The 24,216-nt window shown below is 35.1% G+C and overlaps 4 protein-coding genes, 1 long non-coding RNA gene and 1 pseudogene across 5 annotated transcripts; 4 read left to right on the forward strand and 2 right to left on the reverse strand.

Moving 5' to 3' along the window:
• On the forward strand, nt 1,795-3,368 carry LOC104740108. The gene is made up of 5 exons (XM_019235778.1): nt 1,795-1,883; nt 1,965-2,091; nt 2,181-2,468; nt 2,554-2,766; nt 3,079-3,368. The coding sequence occupies exons 1-5, from the start codon at nt 1,813-1,815 to the stop codon at nt 3,316-3,318; spliced, it is 939 nt and encodes a 312-aa protein (XP_019091323.1). The 5' UTR covers nt 1,795-1,812; the 3' UTR covers nt 3,319-3,368.
• LOC104743300 lies at nt 4,490-5,684 on the forward strand (annotated as a pseudogene).
• Nucleotides 9,439-11,217, reverse strand: LOC104740109. The gene is made up of 3 exons (XR_760153.1): nt 10,892-11,217; nt 9,935-10,799; nt 9,439-9,837 (listed from the first exon to the last, which is right to left on the reverse strand). It is a non-coding gene; the product is annotated as an uncharacterized LOC104740109 (long non-coding RNA).
• LOC104740110 (aldehyde oxidase GLOX-like) lies at nt 11,855-13,943 on the forward strand. The gene has a single exon (XM_010460638.2). The coding sequence runs from the start codon at nt 12,104-12,106 to the stop codon at nt 13,796-13,798; it is 1,695 nt and encodes a 564-aa protein (XP_010458940.1). The 5' UTR covers nt 11,855-12,103; the 3' UTR covers nt 13,799-13,943.
• On the forward strand, nt 14,453-15,028 carry LOC104743301 (aldehyde oxidase GLOX1-like). The gene has a single exon (XM_010464397.1). It carries the CDS (start codon nt 14,453-14,455, stop codon nt 15,026-15,028), a length of 576 nt encoding a protein of 191 aa, XP_010462699.1.
• LOC104740111 (zinc-finger homeodomain protein 4-like) lies at nt 17,301-19,449 on the reverse strand. The gene is made up of 2 exons (XM_010460639.2): nt 19,028-19,449; nt 17,301-18,512 (listed from the first exon to the last, which is right to left on the reverse strand). Exon 2 carries the CDS (start codon nt 18,424-18,426, stop codon nt 17,464-17,466), a length of 963 nt encoding a protein of 320 aa, XP_010458941.1. The 5' UTR covers nt 18,427-18,512; nt 19,028-19,449; the 3' UTR covers nt 17,301-17,463.

Below are 24,216 nucleotides of genomic sequence, written 5' to 3' on the forward strand. Positions count from 1 at the left end.
ATGCTTCTTTCTATCGGCTATCGGTAAATAAAACATTTGACGATATGCAATTTTTTTCTGCCCAATCTTCTGAATAGGATGAAATCTATCTTTTTTACAGAACAAACACTTCTCTTCCTTCTCAGCATCTTTCCAGAATATCATGCAATTATCTTGACAAACGTCAATCTTTTGATATGGTAAACCCAAAGACCGCATAAGCTTCTTAATTTCATAGTATGATTTTGGTGAGTGGTTACATTCTGGCAAATATTCTTGCATCATTTGAGCAATTGAGTCCATGCATTTTTGAGATAAATTATAATCTGTCTTCAAACTCATAAGCCGAGCCGTTAATGAGAGCTTTGAAAGACCTTCTTTACATCCATCATAAATTGGCTGTTTTGCATCATCCAACATATCAAAAAACTTTTTTGCCTCAGCATTAGACTCTTCTTCCAACATCTGATCAAACTTTGTTTCTGTATTACCAAATGCATCTGAAACCATTGTCACATAAGGATCTATTGGCTCTGTGTGAGACTCAGTTCTGAACACATCTTCTTCAGAATCGTTGTTTAACATATTGTAATCTTCCCCATGAGAAGTCCAAACCTAATAGTTAAGCATAAATCCTTTGTTGTACAAGTGTGTCCATACGATACGTTCTTCTTGAAACTTTGGATCATTCTCACACTTTATACATGGACAAAACAGCTTTTGCTTGTCGACACGGAGACACCTCTACTTCACGCAGCTGCATAAGTGAGAAGAGATGAGCTTGTTCTACTTCACGCAGCTTCTTGTTGTTTTTTTTATTTCTCTTGTCTTGTTCTTCTTTTATTCATTCTTTATTTATGCTTATGGAGCAGAGAAAAGAGAGAGAAGCGATCGATCTCCTCTTCCTCCTCACTCCACTATTTTTTATTTACACTAAACAAATCACGTTTTAATTAATCAAGTCCAAGACTAGCCAAACCCATTATTATTTGATCCGATTATATATATATATATATATATATATTTATATAGCTGGTGAAAAAAAGAAGATAAACTTCTCATCTTCTCAATTGGAAAAAAAAAATATATGTCGATCGACGCTGGAGACCAGAGAGAGTTGGTTTCTCCGCCGCTGAAGAAGACGAAGACAGATCCGGATGCGATGTAGTTGATTTGTCCGAGCAATTTACAGAGAATGAGGTACGTTCAAATCGTTTTTTATTTATAATTAATTAATTAATTAGAATCAGATGTTCAATTTTTGTTTTATTAATGATTGTTTTATTTAGGGTGTAATTTAACCGGTTGGAATAATATTGTCTCTAATTTTTTTAGATATTTGTACATAAAAATATATGCAAACAAGTTAATTGAAAAAACAAATTAACCATATTAGAATTTTCTAAATCCTTAAAATTTTGTTTTTTATACCAAATAGCGCCTTAATTTTTCCTAATAGAACCTAAAATTTTCATTAGCACTTTAATTTTTTGTGAAATTTCTCCCACTCTTAAAACTCCTAAAACTGCGTCAAAACTATTTAACCATCTCCCTCTACTTCTCAGGTCTCTATGCCACTTCCCATTTATAATATCTATTGGGCTGTTTTTCATTTCACAGATCTCACTGAAAGGTATTTCTGTAATTTATTTACTCGCTTCCAAGTTTTACAAATCTTTGCTAATCGTTGTTGTTGTGGTTTTACACAATCTTTGCTTACAGTTTTACAAATCTTGTTAATCTCTATTCATTTAGATTAGAGTCGTTTAATTTTTCACTTTGTAAAATTTGGGATTGATAACTTTTGAATGTTTATGTGTTTATAGTGTAAGTATGGAAGAGCCATTTGTGGATCGTTCAAGTTTACATGTGCTGCATCCATCTCGGTTAAATGGTGCTAAATGGTATGGATTTATTTCAACATACTATTGATTACTTTCACATAGTTATAACTCAAAATAAAGTAATATATTTTAATGGAGCAGGTTTAAATACCACACCCAAATATCAACTGGTGTACAAAAGGTCATTCAAAGTTGTTTTAAGGGACCATGGTACTCTTGGAGAAAAGTGCCTCCCTTCTACAAAAGAACCTGGTTTACACTGTTTATGGTAGTATTGTTGTCTATTATATTTCATTAAGCTATTTCATAAATGATTTACAATATTATTCATCATGTGTGATTACTTTGTTTTCTCAGAAAAAGTTTAACTGGGATGCTTCTATCAACTATCAAGTTGAACGAGAGTTCAATAAGCTTGCTGCATATCGCCTCAAAGGAATGATAAGCCATGCTAAGAAGGGAGGAGAAAAACCAGATTGGATTTTGTCTGATTATTGGACGATTATGCAGGCACATTGGGCAACAGCAAAAGCAAAAGCAACAAGTGAGAAGGCTCGTGCTTCCCGAATGTCTGATCGCAATGGTTTAGGCCCACATTCTCATCTAGCAGGTTCATGTTCGTATGTCAAAGTTCAAGCTGCTTTGGTAATGTTTAAATTTCTATCAATTTCCATATAAATTCGTGATCATTTTTGTGTTAGTTCAACTTAGTTTTATTGTTTGTTTATAGGAAGCAAACAATGAAGATTACTCCTTTATTGTTGTGATGAAAAAAACACATCAAAAGCCTGACGGAACCTATGTTGATCAACGAGCAAGATTGGTCGCAGAAACTTATGAAAAGCATGTGCAAGAACGCTTGGAACAACTTGAATCTTCTGGTGAAGAGAATGTGACAGCTGAAAATCTTGACAAAGCTGAGAAAAATGAGATTTATATCAAGGTAACATTTCAAAACCTTTTATTCTTTAAGATTTTTTTGAGATTATATATTTGTGATTAGTATATTGAGGTTTAGCCATATATGTTATTAGGGTGGAGCAAATTTGTTAGTCACCATGGAACTGTCGTGTTTTATTGTTTGGTTTGAGTTACGTACGGGTGGTGTATTGGGCGTGAGTTGTTTGGTCGTGAGTTGTGTGTTTGGTCGTGAGCAAATTTGTTAGTCACCATATATGTTATTGTTTGGTCGTGAGTTGTGTGTGTTGTATTGGTTTGGTGTATGATAGCTTATGTATTTATTTTTTATTTCTAGGCTGCTGGATCATCTAAACATGGTCATATCTTTGGACTTGGAGCACTTAGTGAGGTTTTACCATCTGTTGGTGCCTCTTCAAGTGTACCACAATCTGGTGAAGAAGTAGAGACAATAACACTTCGGATGCAGGAGATGGAAACTGATCTGAAAAAAAACCTCGAAGAAAATCAGCAAATCCAGAAAAGACTTGAAGCTATGGAGAAACTTGTTGAATCTTTTGTAAGTCAAAATGTCTAAATCCAACACCACTACCAAGACCATCCACCTTTATCTAACTATTATGGTTTGTTTGTATTTTCTTTCAATTATGTTTATGGATTAACTTTGTGCTTGGTTTATATTTCCTTTCAGTTGTGTTTATGTATCAACTTTATATTTGAATGTTAGTTTGTTATCTATATATTATCGTTTGCATATTATTTTTAGTTTTCATGTTTTATTCTATAATTATATATTTGTTGAAATATGGTGAATGGATTTAATATTTTTTTTTAAAATCTAGGAACGTGAAATGTCACAAATAAATACAAATTATGGTAATTAAAAAAATTAAAAATTAAAATTAAAATTAAAATAAAATTAAAAATTAAAATAAAAATAGTGATGGTTGTGTGTCTCTAATTGAGTCACTAATTGTGTCTAGTTTGTGACTGTATTTTGGTGGCAAAAAGTCACAACGTAGTGACTTAAAATAGTACTAATTTGTAACAAATATATGACCTTTTTTGGGTCATGTTTTGTGTCATATTTGTGACTCTATTAACCGTCATAAATTGTAATTTTTTTTGTGACTATTCAATTATCGTCACAACTTGTGACGAATTGTTACTTCAAAAACGTCACAACTGTTTATGACTTTTTTGTGACTTACACCCATTTGTGACCATTTTATTGTGACCTTCTTCAATCCGTTTCATTTTCGTCACAATAAAGTATTTGTGACCAAAAAATCATATATTATGACTATTGAATTGGTAACAATATTCACTTTTTATTGTAGTGGAAGTGGATTAGGATCGTAAGAGCCAAATGTTTGTTTCAATGCATCGCTTTTACGTTGAGTAACTATCAAAGACTAACCAATTTCTATCTTTCTATCTCTATAGGTAGGAAAAGTAGTTATAGAGAACAATCATGTGGAAATAGACTAAGAACAAATTGTTTCAAACGTAAAGTGGATTTTTTTGTTGCATGGTTTTTGTATTTATTTAACAAACAATAATAAATGGCAAATAAATGGAATGTTTGGTCATAAATATATGATCTGTTGTGTTTGTGTTTATATTTCTTTTTTTTTTTTTTTTTTTTTTGGGACAAACTTAATGTTAAATTTCCTAAATTCTAAGTAGTGTGTAATCTTTCCTTAATTTTCTCCTATTTACCATTGCTTATAAGTAAGCGTATGTCGTGACTCGTGACAATAGGAAGGAACGGCGAGTGGAATGGTGTCGAAAAAAAGATGCTCGTCGCTGCCCCACCATGTCGTAGAGGGCATACTCGAGAGACTAGCGGTGAAACCTCTGCTGAGGTTCAAGGCTGTGTCGAAGCCATGGAAGTCAACGATGGAATCACGATTCTTCCAAGGAAGACAGTTGAAGCGGTGACAGCAATCTGGAGATCCAGATGTTCTGATGGTGTCCGAGGCCCCGGACACACAACTTTTAAGAACACTGGTGTTGGGTTCATCATCATTGGTCGATATCCCTACCCCTTGGGAGACGCAGAACACACAGTACTTGGTTTCCGGTAATAGCTGTGACGGTCTCGTTTGTCTCTACCATCACACAGAATCCGGTTTGGTGGTCAACCCCACCACTAGATGGCATCGGCCTCTTCCTCTCAGTGGGTTGCAACAACGCATTATCGACTTGGGAGAAAGTTACTCCAAGCTCGGACACAAAGTCTTTAAGCTTGGATTCGGTAAAGACATAATCACGGGCACTTACAAGGCCGTTTGGCTATACAGCTCTTCAGAATTGGGCCTAGAAAACGCTACCACGTGCGAAGTTTTCAACTTTAGCACCGGCTCTTGGAGGTATGTCACTCCCGCTTCTCCTTATCGTGTTGTAGGTTCAACCGATCCTGTGTTTGTAGATGGGTCGCTTCATTGGTTCACAGAGTGCGAAGAAACCAAGGTTGTATCTTTCGATCTCCACACCGAAGCTTTTCAAGTCATCTCTAAAGCTCCCTTTGCCAATTCCAATCCTTCCGAGATCGTCATGTGCAACCTTGACAACCGCTTGTGCGTATCCCTATCCCACATTGCAATGGACTACCAAGTGATATGGTCGTTCAATTCAAGCAACAAGACTTGGGACAACATTTGTTCCATCGATCTGTATATATGTGCAATGTTCTTTGCTGTTTCAACACGATCCGTCCTCCATCCACTAGCACTTTTAAATGGAGAGAACAAGAACAAGAACAAGAACAAGACGAAGAAGTTGTTGTTTAGTGATCATGTGCATCGTCGAGCACTGTTGACATTTGACCCCAAAACCAAGTCAGAGGATCCTATTTTGGAAGGGATTTCTGAAGCTTTTTGGGAAAAGTCCATCCGATTTCCTGTCTGTTATTTCCCGAGTTTGTTCTCTATTCAATAAATTAATTTGCTATTTATTTTTCAATGCAAAAATGTTATATCTCAATAATGTGATCTTGTCACTTCCATCAACTATCTGTTATTGTCCGTCCGAGTTTGCAACCTCTTCAAGGTATGGTTTTGGTCTCAACTGCATCTGCGAAAGCCAGAGTCAAAGGAGAAGGCTCCATCTCCAAGGTTTCCCCTAGAGAAGACTGAGATAAATGAGGCACTGCAGCGCATTCGCTGCCCTGTCCAGCCAATGAAAAGCTGATTATTACAACCATGTCTCCAAGGGGCTCTCAAACTTCTCCTAGCCTCATCCAAAAGGATCTATGATTGGTGAAAAATCTTTTACTTCTTCCAAAGGACATAATCCGTAAGTAAGCAAGACTCTTATTTACACCATTTTTTTAGAAAGTTTCAAGCTCTTTTACTCAGAACAATAACCTTTTTAACCCTTTTTTTTTTCCTTGATTGTTTCATCATCTTACATGGTTGAACTCAATTACTTGGCGTGTTTCCTCTGCTTTCTGGTATGGTTTAGAGAGTGTTTTTATATCAGTGTTCATGTCTATAATATCCTTTTCATATGTTGCTTCTGATTTGTTTGAAGACACAAAACGGTTGGGAGTAATCAGTAAATAGTCCATCTCTGTATACTACGTCTTTTCACTCACTCCTCTCTAAGGGCATCTCCAATGGGGGGAGATAAAAAAGAATGCTTAAGTGGGGTTAGGAATAGTTTAATATTAACTTTTGAAAATTGTTTGGTTAAACTTGTTTTAAGAACTGTAAAATTGTATGCCTCCAATGGTAGATCCTAATTTTGGGTTTTTCAAGAAGCAACAAAAAAAACAAAAATGGGATTCTGATGAACAATCCATCACTACATACAACAAACACACAGATCATATACCATAATCAAATGATGTCAAATGATATTCAACAAAAATGGATCAACAAAACATAAACAATCTATGAATCTCTACAATCCAACAAAAAACTGTATCTCTCAAGGCTTAAGGTTTCTTGTGTTTTCTAGAATAGCAAGACTGAAACCGAAGAGTGATGCAGAACAGAAATGAGAGGAGCACACAAAACCAATCTATTCATTTTGGCCAAAACCTTCACTTCCATTGTCCGTTTGTTGCAAAAATTTGAGACTTGTCACCATATTCTTACTCATCTTCACAAATATCCACATGAGGCAAAGATGATCAAGCCAAAGAGCACACACTTTCAGATAGATAATACCTTGAAAATCAATCCTCTGTTTGATTCCAAACCCAGTTTAGACTTTCGCCAAACTTCAGCGTTTCAGAGTAACGTCACGGTAAAAACCCTTCAGCTATACGGTTCTTGTTTCACCACAAAGAGGACACAAAACTCCACCTTGGTTTGAACGTACAAACCAAACTTGATTCCCTTTTTGAGAATCTGAACAAGAGCAGCACTTAAGAACCTTTTAACACCAGCTCAAAAACCTGCAACTTCATAAATTACAAAATGCAGACCAAAAAATACTCAGCAAACTGATCCATACACAAGACTATAATCACCAACACATGATATTTGTGTATCTTATGCAGATGCAAAGAGAGATTGTATAAATCCAAAGTCTCACTAACACATATTGTACCTGTACTTTATTGACACTTTGATTTTTGGCCACAGGATGATACACTGCAAATATCACACACAAACATATTCTAATCATTGTCATATGTACAGATTGCACATCGCCAAAGCTCTTGCTTAGCAATTTCTTCCTTTGATTCAACAACCTCTTCTTCGGCAGTTTAGGAAAACATGAAAATTCAACAAAGAAAACCTAACATGACTCTCGCACATTTCAAACAAACCAGCCTAAGACTGTACCTAGCTACTTTCTTCTTAGAAAAACATTACATTTGGTTACCTTATATGCATCTTGTAGAACAGGCGTAATCAAGTCGTCGCCATTAACATCAACAAACACAACAATGTTAATGTTACTATTGTAACTAAAACTCTTCCCATCTTTGCAGCTTGCATTCCACCCACAGGATTTTGAGCCAGAGCCATTTCTGTAAACAAAAGCAATGATTTAAGCTACAATACAACATACAGACTAATGTGCATCTATGTTTCATTCAATTCAATCCCACCTTCTCGTATAGTACATCAAGAGCATCAATGTTCACAGGGTAACCAACACGCAAGGTAGGAACAAAGAGACTCTCAATCATATTCTTCAATATTGCAGATTGAATCAGGCAATAGAGGAGGCAAATTGGTGGTCGTGGTAGCTTTTCCCTCCGCCGCCACAGCAGGAGGAGGGAGGTGGTGGTGCCACGGAGGATTTGGACGGAGCAATTCCAGCCGTCGCAGCATAAGACGTCGCTACGGTCTTCCTCGGACAAAGATTGATCGGCGTTGGAGAAGTGGAGAGAGAACAGAAGGAAGCGAAGAAGGAAAAAAAAATAGTTAGTTTTTTTTTTCTCTTAGCCAATCGCAGCTAGACAAACACTAGAGTTTCTAAAAAAACTAAATTAAAAGCTACGATCATAACAAAACTTTAGCTGATTTAATTAAAAATAATCTGTTTTAATCAGTACAATCCTTATCACTTTTTTTTAGCATCACCATTGGTGATGACCTAATTACACAGACACATCTGAATCTCAAGACCTGCATTTTACACAGATTATAATTTATAACATATATTTGAATAGCTGAATACAAAAAAGTTAATATTAACAATATATCTACAATAATACCTGAAGTTATATATATACATATATTTAAACATAAAAATTAAAAATTAAAAAATACTAATATGTTATTAATTTTTATTTTGAAATAAATATTTATTACAAAATATTATATAAAATAAAATTTAATGTTGAGCTGATTAGCAAATTGAAGTTATTTAGTTTACGAGTTTCCTAGATTCTATAAACAAAAATACATTAAACAATAATTAATGTCAAAAAATTTGCAAAGGAAAAAATAGAATTAGTTAGTCAAAGATTCGTTTGTTTCTTGCAAAAATATACACACATAATATTTGATTTCCACAACTGCTTTGTTAAACAATTTTTTTTATTTAGCCAAAAATATTAATTCAAACATAGAAATTTAAATCTATATATATAGTTAAAAATAAAATAAAATTAAGTTTTCATCTCATTCATTTAGTTCATTTCCTATTTTGAAGTTGAACAATTTTCAGTAAAAAATACTATTTTCCAGCTCTATGGTGAGACCCAATAAATTTGACTTGAAAGCATATTTATCTCAAATGATAATTTTTTTTGGCTGCTTTTACACAGTTCCAAAGGATGTAGCTGTTATGAACACCTAAGAAAAGATCTGAACAATAATGTAGCTGGAAGCAAAAGGATTTTGGTTAGAGGTGAACCGCGGTTAAAAAAATAAAAAATTTGAGTTTTCAATTTTTATCCCCAATTCCAAAGATTTTTGTTGTTGTTGTTGCCAGTTTTAGCAAGTCAAATAAAAAATAGTTGATTCCATTATTAAATTAGAAGACATTTTTTATGCGGTTTGTTAGTGTATGCAACTTATAATAATAATCAAACAAGTCACAAGTTATAAGTTACCACACTACATAGCAATTTCATAGATAAAGAAATAAAACATAATATAAAGTCTATCCAAATCACACCAATCATGTTTCTACAAAAAAATAAGGAAAAACAAGCATAGTAATATAAATTAGTTTTCAACGAGAAATGAAATTATTTTGTATCTCTCGTAGATCAAAACCAAAAAAACATTTAAAAAAAAAAACCTTTCAATATCTCAATAAAGCGTACAGAAACGTGGTATACACAATGGACCCGTAGAAATATAAAACCGTCTCTAAGAACTAGGTTAAATACTTAAGCAAGCAACTAGGCTTTAGTTGGCCCGCGGTTTAGCCAGCTTGACAGCCACAATTTACCTCTTTACTACATTATCCATTGAATCTAATAACTAAATTACTAGTTAATATAACTATTTTTTCTATTTTTTTTAGATATATAAGACTTCATATTTTTTTCATCTGTAAAACTCTATATATTTTTCAATGCACAATGTGATATCTCAATAAAAATTTGCTTTTTGGGACAACTTCTCACATGGGTATAAGCTCTCGCCTTGTATTAGATTCCGAGGCATCCACAGCTCTGTTAAGAAGAACAAGATTTGTTCTATTAGATTAATTACTTGTTTAACAAGCCAGGTGAAAACAATATATATAGCCTAGCAAAGACAAGAACTCACAAATTGACATGGTAATTTAAGTGGCTGCATGGGTCGCTTCATTGGTTCACAGAGTGCGAAGAAACCAAAGTTGTATCTTTCGATCTCCACACCGAAGCTTTTCAAGTCATCTCTAAAGCTCCCTTTGCCAATTCCAATCCTTGCGAGATCGTCATGTGCAACCTTGACAACCGCTTGTGCATATCCCTATACCAGATTAATAAGGCCTACCAAGTGATATGGTCGTTCAGTTCAAGCAACAAGACTTAGGACAAAATTTGTTCCATAGATCTGCATATATGTGCAATGTTCTTTGATGTCTCAACACGATGGGTGCTCCATCCACTAGCACTTTTTAATGGAGAGAACAAGAATAAGAAGAAGTTGCTGTTTAGTGATCATGTGTCTCTTCGAACACTGACACTTGACCCCAAAACCAAATCAGAGGATCCGGTTACTGAAGGGATTTCTGAAGCTTTTTTGGGAATATTCCTTCCGATTTCCTGTCTGTTATTTCCCGAGTTTGTTCTCTATTCAATAAACTTTGCTTATTGTCAATGCATAAATGTGATCTTATTGCTTCTTCCATCAACTCTGTGTTATTTTCCTTAGTTTGCTCTCTATTCCATAAATTTGATTATTGTCAATGCGTAATGTGACAACGTAGATCGGTCCGTCTTTTCCTCCTGTGGTTTTCCGGCCGAATCCGAGAGCACAATCCGCTAGTTTCTTCCGGTTATTTGCCCAGTTACGGTCGCATCGCCAGCATTTGTCTATGGGGTTATAAGCTACGCATTTTCCGCCGTGTTTTTGCAATTTTCGACGACTTCTGACCTGTGTAAGCTCTCTCCTTGTATCGTTTATTGATTCCGTGGCATCCACAGCTCTGTTTAGAAGAACAAGATTGTTTTTATTAGATTACTTGTTTGAGAAGCCAGGTTAAAAAAATATGACCTAAGAAAGACAAGAAGAACTCACAAATTGACATGGTAATTAAAGTGGTTGGTAACGTTAAGTGGATTAGGATCGTAAGAACCAAATGTTTGTTTCAATGCATCGCTTTTACGTTGCATCCAGTAGCTATCAAAGACAGCCACATGGGCTCCAACCTGTGGAGCCACTATAGCTAATAACGATAAAAAGAAGCCGCCAAGAATCAAAAACGCTGCTGCCATTTTGAATATTTTGTAAATGCTGCGATCAAAGCCGTTGAGATTTTTTATTTTTTGTTTTTTTTTTTTATCTCCCGGCAGAACCTCAAGCGGAGGTTGTGGTTTCAGATAATTGGCCTGCCGGGACTAAAAGATTTCAGATATGAATCACGGATTTGCTTTAATAACAAGAGGGACTGGAGAGAGAGAGAAGAGTCAATGGAGGATTAAGAATAAACAGAGATTAACCAACCATTAATTTTAAATCTCTATGGTCCTCATTTCTCCTAAACTCCAATTATAGGTTTTTATATCTTTGTTTAATCCTTCTTTTCTGGAATATTTTCAGTTATTTTTGCCTTGACCTGATATTATTTTTAGTGAGATATAAATTACCCTATTTGAGGTAACTATTTTTGCTTTTGCTAACCATACATAGAATAGGTTTACATAATCAAAACAGAGTTTAAAACTATTGAAAATCAATAGTAATATTTAAGAAATAAATTGGGTTTCAGTTCAGATTTTTTTTACTGTATGGATTAGTTATTAAAAAAAATTTGTACTTAAATAAATAATTTCACTAATTTATTGGTCTTCAGTACAACTGCTACCCCATTGCGGTCAGAAGCTAACTAATGGCGGGACTCTCTGTTCCCTTAAAAGAATTTGGAGCAAGACATAAATGAACAAATTTTATTTTGGACTACTGATTTCTGAAACTGTTCATACATCAAATTGATAAAAAGAATCCAAACTGAATATGGTCCGTGATCAATAATAACACAGATCTAAAATTCACCCACTCATATGCAAATTGCAAAAGGCAATAAATAAAATCTTGACCCATATGATACAAAAATCTCGTTATGTACTAGAGCACTGTGAGTCTTGATCACACATTTCACCAGAAAGAAACAACACCATAAATGTTTCAAGAAACACACAATAACCCTAGTAATTACCCCAAAAAGCTATAACTGTTAAAACCTCTTTCACCGGAAGAAAGCAGATTCAGAGCTGAAAATAATCACGAACAATGAAACAAGAAAGGTTCAAGAAGAACCTTAACGCCATCGTTTTATGTTTCTTCTCCTTCTTCTTCCTCTGTTCCACGTCGGATTTGCTCCTCCCACGTTCACCGTTAGCGATACTCACCGGCGGGAGGTGGGATCTCCTGCAGCCGAGTGTAGGTATATCCGCAATGCACATGCAGCTTCTACACAACAACAAAGTCGTCATCTTCGACCGTACCGACTACGGCCCTTCGAATCTCACTCTCCCTCCTCATCTCTGCCAAAACGCCACCGTTTTCGACTGCTCTGCTCATTCTCTACTCTACGACGTCGCTTCGAACACTTTTCGCCCACTCACACTTCGGTACGACACGTGGTGCTCCTCCGGTTCTTTAAACGCTTCCGGTTCTTTAATCCAAACCGGTGGTTACGGCTCCGGCGAAAGAACTGTACGTGTTTTCACACCTTGCGACGGAGTTGGAAGCCTCTCGTGTGATTGGGTTGAGAACAGAGCGTATCTCTCCTCTCGCCGGTGGTATTCAACAAATCAGATTCTTCCCGATGGTCGGATCATCATCGTCGGCGGCAGAAGAGCCTTCTCCTACGAATTTTACCCCAAGAATCCGGGCAAATCCGTCTTCAATCTCAGATTCTTGGCCGAGACGAGAGATCCGAATGAAGAGAACAATCTTTATCCGTTTCTTCATCTCCTCCCCGACGGCAACCTCTTCATCTTCGCTAATCGGAGATCGATTCTGTTCGATTTCGTCAACCACCGAATCATCAAGGAGTTTCCGGCGATTCCCGGCGGCGATAAACGTAATTACCCAAGCACTGGCTCCTCCGTGCTCCTCCCTCTCTTACTCACAGGAGAAAGTAACCGATCGAAGATTGCGGCTGAGGTTATGGTATGCGGCGGTGCTCCCCCGGGAGCGTTCTTTAAAGCGGCGAGGACGATCCCTAAAATCTTCGTCGGAGGATCTCGCTCGTGCGGGAGATTGAAAGTGACCGACCCGAATCCGAGATGGATCATGGAGCAGATGCCATCGCCACGTGTCATGGGCGATATGTTGCTGTTACCAAACGGTGACGTTTTGATCATTAACGGTGCTGCTAACGGAACCGCTGGTTGGGAGGACGCTACGAACGCTGTTCTCAACCCGGTTTTGTATTTACCCGACGAGCCTGACCCGACCCGAAGATTCGAAATTCTCGCCCCGACTCGAATCCCTAGAATGTACCATTCCGCGTCTCTCCTTCTTTCCGACGGCAGAGTCTTAGTCGGAGGAAGCAATCCTCACCGGAATTACAATTTCACGGCGAGTCCGTACCCGACGGAGCTCAGCCTCGAGGCTTACCTCCCGCGTTACCTCGATCCGCAGTACGTGCGCGTGAGGCCGACGATTATCACGGTAGAGCTAGCCGGAAAAATGTTGAACGGTCAGGGTTTTGCGGTCACGTTCGTGATTCCGGCGTTCGGGATGTTCGACGGAGGAGTGTCGGTGCGGCTAGTGGCGCCGTCGTTCAGCACTCACTCGACGGCGATGAACCAGAGGATGTTGGTGTTGCGTGTGAGGCGCGTGAGTCAGTTATCTGTTTTCGCGTATAAAGCTGACGTGGAAGGACCAACGAACTCCTACGTGGCACCGCCTGGGTATTATATGATGTTCGTGGTTCACCGTGGAATCCCGAGTGTAGCGGTTTGGGTTAAGATTTAACGTGAGCCTCTGATACGTTGGACTCTGCTGCTTTTGACTCTATGTTTTCTTTTCTTCATGATTTTCATAGTTTTACTTTTTACGTAGATAGATTCATTAGTTTTTGATTTTTTTACCAACCGTAGTAAAACGTTTTGTTTAGTGACAGTGCTGAATTCAAACAAGACTCGGATGGTAAGCTATATTAAATGTTTACAGTCTTGAGTATTTATCAATGGTGAGAATATAGCAAATTTGAGACAAGACAATATCGAAAAAGCATTCTTCGGGTGTGGAATCGTTCACTAACGACGACGTCGTTGAGCTTATGATGGAGACGCTAGCCGTGGAATCTTATTAGGTTCAAAATGCGTATCCAAGCAACAATGGAAATTCGAATATAATACTTCCAAGAAAGACGATTGAGCTATGCTCAGTAAACAACATACATAAGCACGTCAGTTTTCAAGTCATCAGTTTCGGTTAAGATCATCCCGACTCCGTTGATAGTGAATCGCGTATGTGGTTTCACGTTGCCTTTGCTTGGATTCATCAAAGACAAATTCAATTGGCTCTTTGGAAATAGGTCTAGCTAGTACATGTGAAGTNCTACCAAACGGTGACGTTTTGATCATTAACGGTGCTGCTAACGGAACCGCTGGTTGGGAGGACGCAATGAACGCTGTTCTCAACCCGATTTTCTATTTACCCGACGAGCCTGACCCGACCCGAAGATTCGAAATTCTCGCCCCGACTCGAATCCCTAGAATGTACCATTCGGCGTCTCTCCTTCTTTCCGACGGCAGAGTCTTAGTCGGAGGAAGCAATCCTCACCGGAATTACAATTTCACGGCGAGGCCGTACCCGACGGAGCTCAGCCTCGAGGCTTACCTCCCGCGTTACCTCGATCCACAGTACGTGCGCGTGAGGCCGACGATTATCACGGTGGAGCTCGCCGGGAATATGTTGTACGGTCAAGGTTTTGCGGTCACGTTCGCGATTCCGGCGTTCGGAATGTTTGACGGAGGAGTGTCGGTGCGGCTAGTGGCGCCGTCGTTCAGCACTCACTCGACGGCGATGAACCAGAGGATGTTGGTGTTGCGTGTGAGGCGCGTGAGTCAGTTATCTGTTTTCGCGTATAAAGCTGACGTGGAAGGACCAACGAACTCCTATGTGGCACCGCCTGGGTATTATATGATGTTCGTGGTCCACCGTGGAATCCCGAGTGTAGCTGTTTGGGTTAAGATTTAACGTGAGCCTCTGATACGTTGGAGTCTGCTGCTTTTGACTTTATGTTTTCTTTTCTTCATGATTTTCATAGTTTTACTTTTTACGTAGATAGATTCATTAGTTTTTGATTTTTTTACCAACCGTAGTAAAACGTTTTGTTTAGTGAAAGTGTTGAAATCAAACAAGACTCGGATGGTACGTAAGCTATATTAAGTGTTTACAGTCTTGAGTATTTATCAATGGTGAGAATATAGCAAATTTGAGACAAGACAATATCGAAAAAGCATTCAAATCGTTCCCTAACGACGTCCTTGAGCTTATGCTCGAGACACTAGCGGTGGAATCTTATTAGGTTCAAAATGCGTATCGAAGCAACAATGGAAATTCATATCGAATTCGAATACTTCCAAAAAAGACGATTGAGCTACATAGTCAGCATTTTAGAGATCCAAATATCCTTTTAATGAACGCCGGCGAAGATAACAATATGATCTACTAAACATATATAAGCACGTCAGTTTTCAAGTCTTCAGTTTCGGTTAAGATCATCCCGACTCCGTTGATAGTGTATCGCGTATGTGATTTCACGTTGCCTTTGCTTGGATTCATCAAAGACAAAATTCAACTGGCTCTTTGGAAATAGGTCTAGTTAGTACATGTGAAGTTTTCGATTTTAGCACCAACGTTTGGAAGTAGTCCGTATCTCTATTACCCCCTTCTTCTCTTTGCCCGGATCATTGCTTTACATGATCATGTGTACGTAGATATTGGTCGCTTCTTTTGTTTACAGAAGGTATAAACGAAACCAAAAAGCTCTATCTGTAGATCTTCACTTCACAGTTCTCACCAAGACTTTATTGCAGATCGATCTCAGTACTAATTCGGGCTTGATCGATCAGTCTTTATTGAAGCATGCAGTAGGATTGTTTTGAAACAGATAATATGCGATCAAAAAGCTTAGAATAGGAAAAAGAGGGGACCTTATTATTTTCAGCAACATTAATTGAGTTTCCTTGGCAAAACATAATAAATATGGCTCAGAATATCATATTTTTTCTTATTTATTGACCCCAAATTAAATGTAATAGTGACGACTCTCCATCCTACACAATTTATTTAGTCCTTTCTTTTAGCTCGTTGAGTTTGGTGACTTTTTTAGATTAGTATAAGATTATTTTGCGTCAAACAATGAGTACACTATAGTCTCTATGTTCATATACATGGATTGTTATAATTATGTTATCATTGTTGTTAGTACTTATGTATCTTGTCTATCATATATCGATAGCATGAATTCAGCATAATACTCGTGTTTCCTTTTTGGAGTTTTTACCGGACAAGATAAACCGATTTTAGAAAATATATACAATAAACCGATTTAAGTCCAATCAAAGATGAAATTTTTTTACTGAACCGAACGAGAGGTTTGGTAATTATATATTTCTTCCGTAGATATATTGTTGGTAAACCAAACCTTAAAACGGAATAAAATTTCGAATTTGTATTCACATAAAACTCGGTTGAAATGGGAAAAAAAGTGAATGAGTTTGATGAACGCACTAAATAATAACACATGCGACGCATGATAATTATTCTATACATAAACTAAAGGAAATTGAAACATGTGAATAAACAAGAACATAGCATCTTAACCACAAATCCTATATATGGTTTATACAAATTAATATTTACCTAAAAGGTGGAACTTCTATTTAATTAATTATTGAACATACGTAATAAGCAAAGAGGGTTAATAAATGTGATCGCTTGTGACACCAACCACATATTTACTCAACCTTATACGTCACACACGAGAGGACATGACTTGCAAACTCGTTAGTACACTCTTCAGATCTCCATTAGCAGAATTATTATTTTATTTTCTTTCTCTAAATATTTCTCCAATTTATTTCACCCTAATCTTCTTCTTTACAAGAGGCATAAGTGATAAGCCTCTACTCCGGTATTTGATGATCAAGTATAAGCCAAGGCATGAAGATGAAGTTGTGGTCCTCCATAAATACAGTATACATCTTAGATATTTTATACCGATTTCAAAAGTCATGTACATTACGGAGATACGTATAGCCTACATTGCATGCAGATTTGGTGAGCACAATGATCACGAACTACGAAAAGTCTAATGATTCAATATGATATATATAACCAAAGTAGCTTTACTTACATACCCAAAAGAAGAAGAAGAAAAATACGTCTGGTCATGCATTTATTACAACAAGGCTGATATATATATAACTTCCAAATAAATAAAACACAACAAAGAGCAGAAATATATATAAAATCCATGGATCAGCTGATAGCGAAATGAGTTTATGTATATAAATAAAACCAAACCAGCTAGAAAATAAAATTAGAACCCTAAATAGCTAAGATAACAATAGCTAAATAATAATCATATATAGATCATATTAAAATAACGTTACTTAATTATCACATCATGGAACGATTTTAGTGATGATGTCGTTATTAGCGGACAGATCAACATTGTTCAGATTGTTGCTCTTTTCGTTGTCGTTGTCCTCGAGGTTAATGTTGCTATTATTGTTCTTCTTGGAGAAATGTAGCTTGTTGTTGTGCATCCAAACCTTAAGGACTCTTCTCTTCACTCCAATCTCTTCACAAAACCTTTGAACAACACAATCTTCTTGTCTTTGTATCTTCCACCCAACTTTCTCAGCAAAATTCAGCATCTTCTCCTTCTGTTCCGGCGTGAACTTCGTCCTAAACCTTTTCTTCTGGTTGTATGGTGGGTGTGGTAGCGATCTAGAAGCGGTGGTTATGCCATCTTCCTCCATAAAGTCCTCGGACTCGGAGTTGTTATGCATGTACCGGTAGTTAGAAACTCCAATTGGCATGATCATTTGGTGCGGCATGGCTGATCTGATCTTGTGGTGGTTGAGCATCAGTTTTCGCGGTGGATGCGGTTGTTGGTGGTAAGGAGACATGGCGGTGGCTGCAGGTTCGCCTTCCACTTCTTTTCTGTGGAAGTTTCTGTGGCAATTGCAAGCTGAGCAAGTGAGAGCTTCAATAGAGCCATCTTCACCACTTGGCATAAACTCTCCACACCCATCAGTAGCATTGCCTCCCATAGCTGCTGCATGGTTCTTGAGACACTCCTTGTACTTTATCATAGGCTTCTTGATGATGGCGTTGTAACTCACATGATGAGGATCTTGTTGATGATGATGATGATCATAGTTGTTGCCATGACCATTGCCATGTAGCGGCATTTGTGGTGGTTGAGTAGTAATGTTGTTGTGAGTTGGAGGAGCAGAATTAGGGGCATGAAGCTCATGATGATGATGAATCATATGACCATGACTACCATTACCACCACCACCAAATGTAGTGTTTAATGGGATGGGCATATCATGATCTTCTTGACTTGCAATTTCCATCTTGTTTTTAATTGGGTCTTCTTCAAAAACCTTTTTGCTTTTCTTTTATTTTCTGCAATCTGTTTCTTGGTTTGGAGACAGAGAAACTAGCAAAGAAGAAAACAAGACAATTGGTGGGAAAATATTAGTGACTAAGACCAAAATGATTAAACTATTAAAGGTGGACACTTGCTTGATTAGAGTTTCTACTTTTTTTAGAAACAACTCACGGAAAGCAATTTAAATTATTTTACTCTTTTTAAAAAAGTTTGGAAACCCCAAAATTATAAGACAAATCGGAAGAATACAAAAAAAAAATGAAGGGAAATAAAACTCTTATTGCAAGCCTGCTCAAACAAAAACTGACAAACGCACTTCAAAAGAAGTCTTCTACTTCAATTTAAGTGAGAAATTTATGATAACCACTAAAAAAAAATGGGTCATGAAAACTGAAAACAACTGTTCTTTCTTTGATTACTAATGTCCTCTTCTCTCCAAATTTTGATGAGAGATTTAACACAAAAGAGGGAGAGAGAGAGAGAGAAGTCAAGCAAGACTGGTTATGCAAGAAATGCGAATCAGGTTGTTGATGAATGAACTGAATTAGGAGCTGAACACGTACCTTCACAACTAAAAGCAGCAAACCTTGATCTTACTATGCTTCAAAATTAAAGTTCAGAAACTCTGTTGAAGCTATAGTTATGAGCATCAACCAAATAGAAACCCTTAAAGAGAAGATTAGAGATATTAGGGTTTTGTAATGAAAGACTTTGAAGGGAGGGAGGAGACAAAGCTTTGCATTTGTGTTTTGGGATGTGAAGGCAATGTCTTAAACTAAGAGAGCTTAGGAGTATTAGTAGTGAAAGCCTAAAGCCTAAAAGCAAGAGAGAGAGAAAACCAAACTAGATATTTTTCAACATTTCACTCTCTCTCTCTCTCTCCTTCCTTCCCTCCCATATTTTTACACAGACAAATAGAAAACAACAGCATTAATCATGCCAGTTTAATATGTTAGTATATTAAAATTGTTTACAAATAAAATATAATCAATCAAATTATTTCTAATAGATATGGTTTGTCGAAAAAGTACGTTTAATTTACTGGTAGTAAATGACTAATATTATAAGAAATATAACCTAGCTAGAATTATAGTTTTATCATGTATGATAAAGAACTAAAAAAAAAAACAAACAAAAGTAAAGAAGATCAGAGAAGGGGAGAAACAAAGAAAATTAAAAGGTCATGGGTGATTGCTTTGCTTGCACTATCAGACATCAAATTTACACAATTTTTAGAGAGAGAAATGTGTCAGAGAGTGGTGGGGGAGACTAAGCAGTGAAACAAGCATAAAAGTACGAATAAATAAAATAAGTTAACTATCGTCAAAAAAAAAAAAGAAGTTAACTTTCATAAGTTAACAAAGCTAATTACAAAAATAAAATATATATTTTGTAACCATAAAATTTTAAATGTTACTTATTATGAAGTATGAAGCATATAGTATGCAGTATTAGCTGAAAAAGTCACCTTATTGTGTATAAATTACAGTTTTAGTTAGTAGTTTAGTACCCAAATCCTGGTAAATTTTGGATGATATATATGCATGCCATCTGAATAATAATATTTTAGGGAACTATTTTGAAGATCAAAATTTTCTAAAATAATTTATTAAGATGATTAAATAGTTTATTTGATATAACTTTATAGTTAATAATTAATACTTGGGAATTACATAGAAGTGATAGAACATTCTTTTGTTTTTCTAATTTTATTTGCAAAGGAATATTGAAGATAATTCATACGTCGTCTATAACTTGTAAGACTTTGGACTCTCGAGGTTGTCATGTCAGGCATGTGAATTATATTATTAACCAGAAGTTAGGGTCCTACAATATTTCGTGTATTTATTATAAATTTTTGCTTTATAAATATATAATAATATAACCCCGGAGTTAATATTCAAAATTTTTTTGTAAAAGAACATCTAACATTGTCTTTTTATTTCATGGTACTATAAATGATTTAGATCAGTAAGACAGTAACAAAGTAACAATATTTGGATAATATATTTCAGTAAATATTTTTTTCTTCAAATATATAAATAAGTACATTTTCTCTAAGTACGTAAACGATATTTTCATATTAGATGCACCATACATCATTCGACGTCAATATGAACAACTCAATTCCCATCACAAACTATATACATATATTAGTGTTTTTCCTAATTTTTAAAAATATTTCTTTAAATCTTTACTCTGGACTCTGGAGTTTACAATTACAATCATATATCCACCCACTAAACCAACTAAAATTGTACCATACAAGAAAACAGCAGTAGCCATGTAAAAAGCCAGCGTATTTACATCTAATTATAATGATGTATAGTACCGTCATAATTTTGGTAGTGTACATTAGGAAGCATGGGCAAAAAGTATCGAAAGTTAAGTGTGATCGATTCACTAAAAATAGGAAGTCGTGGTAAAATGGAGGATATTGCTTAATATTTCAGACTTACTGCTCTTAGCAGTAGTAATCATGTCATAGCCATTACAATTTAAAATTACATGTGTTTAGTGAACCCACTGTTTAAAGTAAAGTAAAAAAAAAAAAAAAACAATGGCATGAATCACTTTGTTCTTTACTTATCCCTATGGTCTTTATCCTTTACTACATCAGATCACATATTTGAGATACTTTATCTTTTAATTTTTTACTTGTTTCTGTTTTGTTGTGTCTTCTTCTGGTAAATTCTTGAAATTCTTCTTTTGTCTTTTCCATCCATATATTTATCACTGTTACTTTCGTTTCTAAATTATGGGTGACTACTAATTAACTACAAACTCTATGTTTACCGTAGAGAATTATAAGATAATCACTCGGTCCTGCATATAAATATATATTGTTTGGTCTGAGGCGTTGAGCCCAAAACTTTGGATAATTTACAGTATTATACTAGTATATTTTTAGTCTTTTTCACCTTTTTTTATCTATCAAGTAACAAAATAAAAAAGGGTCCACAAGAATAAATGACGTTAGGTTGATGGTCCAAAATTGTTCACAATTTTCAAGATGTTCGTATTTACTCGTTCCCCTTTTATATTATGACGCTTTAATTTGTGTATATATCTCTTTTATTCTTTGCTAAAGAGTTTGTACTAAGTTCTATATTTATCGCTTATTTATTTATTTTCCTATATATCAAAATAAAATCAAGACTCTATACGTAGTTATTCTTAGGGCAATAAAGATTTATTCCTTTGCAAGACGAGTGCAATTTTTTGTATCTAAATACTTTAAAGATCAATTAATAATTCTTTTTTTGAGTCCCATTAATTATATATGTATAGTATATATCACGTTATCACATTTCTATCTTTTAGTGATATACTTGAAATTCGCACATGAACGTTCTCTAAATTACAGCTAGCTATTTTTATACTGTGAATAAGCAAATACTCTAATAATAATTAAAGTTTCACAAACCCATCGTATTAGTTAAAAGACAGTTATAGTATAGAACTCAATCATAATACTAGTTTTTAAGTGACAAGCGTGCAAAGGCGGACGATTTGTTTCTCTTTTTAGATGGAACCATCAATTTTTGGTCAACCAAAGATTGTATCCTTCAAAAATAACACAAACTTCTTTTAAGATGCCGACTCTCTTTAAACAATCTTTATCAGGGAAAGAAATTCAAATAAATTCATTACTGATCTTTATATATAATTAAGATTTCAATCATTTCTGTGTTAGATAATCAGAATAAAGATTCAAGTCACATCCACCTTGACATAATATATCATGATGAAGTAATTTTAGGGTTGGTTAGATTAGAATATTTATGATAACAACATCATTCGCTATAGTTTTATTAGATTGAAAAGGTATTGATTATATCTCTTAATTTATGATTTATAGTTTTTGCAATCTCATGCATGAATAACTCCTGACTATATATCTATATATAAAATGAAGATATATATATATATATATATATATATATATATATATATATATAGTTTTGGTTTTGGACAAATGAATCGAAATGACTAAACCTTATACGCATTTGATCATATATATTAAACATGGTTGACTTCTATGAATATATAAAAACGTATTTTTGTAAGTTCCATCATTAGATATACATCAACAAGCATTTAATTTGTAAGCAACACCAACAAAAAAAATGAATCTTAAATTTCACATTTTAGTCATTCTCTTCCGCATTCTTATTATGCATGTGTGCTGTCCTTTGCTTTTCTCACACATCATTTTGATTAATCTCAAAGTTTTGGGAAAATAACAATTTTGATGCTTTTTTTTTTGTTATGTATGCCGCCACTAATATATATTTCATTTAATATATATATAACACTTTAAAGAAAAATTCATCTGTCGACAGATTAATTCAATCACAAAACTTCTCCAGTAATATGTGTAACCAAAGAGTAATTTAAAAAAACCGACACTATGAGCGAGCCTTATATAAGACAAAAATTAGGAGGAAAGGATAAAAATTTCAGCCGTTGAGAACATTCTCAACTCTTTAGTTTTCATTTTTTTTTAATTAATTCCTTTTGGCATGAGATTCAAAAGCCCCACACTACCACAATGGCTCTCGCTCAATCCAAAGAAAAGTAAAAACATGTTTAATTAAGTTTTATTCGGTTTCTCGGGATTTCCGACATCTAATCATATGGTTATATCAGTAATACACAGAATACCATGAACTTTAAAACCCAATGTAACATTTTTATAGCTTAGACCAATATGTTTGTGTACGTAGTTACATACTATATATATATATAAACTGCATTCATGTCCAGCTAGCATCATATCTACATCATGATTTTATCTTGATAAGTTGAAAAAGATCATATAAATTGGAATTGTTTTAAAGTAACCTCGCTTTGAATCTTGACATTCCCTGCTTTTTCCTATTTTTATCATTTATTTATTCTCCTGCAATTCGAAAGACCTCATAATATTTGTAATATATAATCATGTGACATACTTATATGTTGTTAAGGATATATTAATTACAAGTTTCTGATCTGACATTTTATCTAAATAAGATAGATGTACAAAAGAGTAATTAATTAACTTAATAACCCAAAAGAAAAAAAAACTAATTATAAGATAATGAAGATATTGATTCCTTATTGGTTACATTTTTGCTGGTTATTGTCTTTGAACCTTCTTTTGGTAATATTGATTCAGCGTTAAAAAAAAAGATAATGAATGTCAAAATTCAAAACCTAAAGTAAAATACGTAGGACTAAGGGAAACAAAAGAAGAATATTTAAAATGACTTAATTACTTCATCTACAATACGTAGTACGTACACATCATGTTGAAAATGTAATGTGTGTGTATATTTTATCAGCTATATATATAAACGTCAGTAATTATTAATACATATACAAAAATTATAAATTAGCGCACATATATACACATTTAATTATGTATACTAGAAACGGTGCAACAGACGAACCGGGGACCAATTCCATGGACCAGCTCATAGCCCATTTTGCTTTAAATGATCTAATTAAGAAATGAATAAATGGTTCTTGATGAATATATATAGTGGAGGAATATTGCTTATCTTTGTAAAAAACAAAAAAAATCAATGTTATCTACTTTATTCCTAAATCCTAAATTACCCGTACCAAACAAATATAACAGCAATTCAAATGGAATTTACAAAGAATCTTCATCTTTTTTTTTCTAGACAAACAAGACTTTAGTTTGAAAAAGCATTATCTTTGAATTGAACATAACTGACGACGGCGTAAGATCTATACTCGT

The sequence above is a fragment of the Camelina sativa genome, chromosome 14 (genome assembly GCF_000633955.1).
Source record: "Camelina sativa cultivar DH55 chromosome 14, Cs, whole genome shotgun sequence".
NCBI lineage: Eukaryota > Viridiplantae > Streptophyta > Magnoliopsida > Brassicales > Brassicaceae > Camelina > Camelina sativa.

Excerpts from the sequence above, each read along its gene's own strand:
- LOC104740111 (XM_010460639.2), bottom strand. The coding sequence starts at position 18,426 with ATGGAAATTGCAAGTCAAGAAGATCATGATATGCCCATCCCATTAAAC.
- LOC104743301 (XM_010464397.1), top strand. The coding sequence starts at position 14,453 with ATGAACGCTGTTCTCAACCCGATTTTCTATTTACCCGACGAGCCTGAC.
- LOC104740110 (XM_010460638.2), top strand. The coding sequence starts at position 12,104 with ATGAAACAAGAAAGGTTCAAGAAGAACCTTAACGCCATCGTTTTATGT.
- LOC104740108 (XM_019235778.1), top strand. The coding sequence starts at position 1,813 with ATGGAAGAGCCATTTGTGGATCGTTCAAGTTTACATGTGCTGCATCCA. Across the intron at positions 1,884-1,964 it reads CGGTTAAATGGTGCTAAATG|GTTTAAATACCACACCCAAA; the intron begins GTATGGATTTAT and ends TTAATGGAGCAG. Across the intron at positions 2,092-2,180 it reads CCTGGTTTACACTGTTTATG|AAAAAGTTTAACTGGGATGC; the intron begins GTAGTATTGTTG and ends TTGTTTTCTCAG.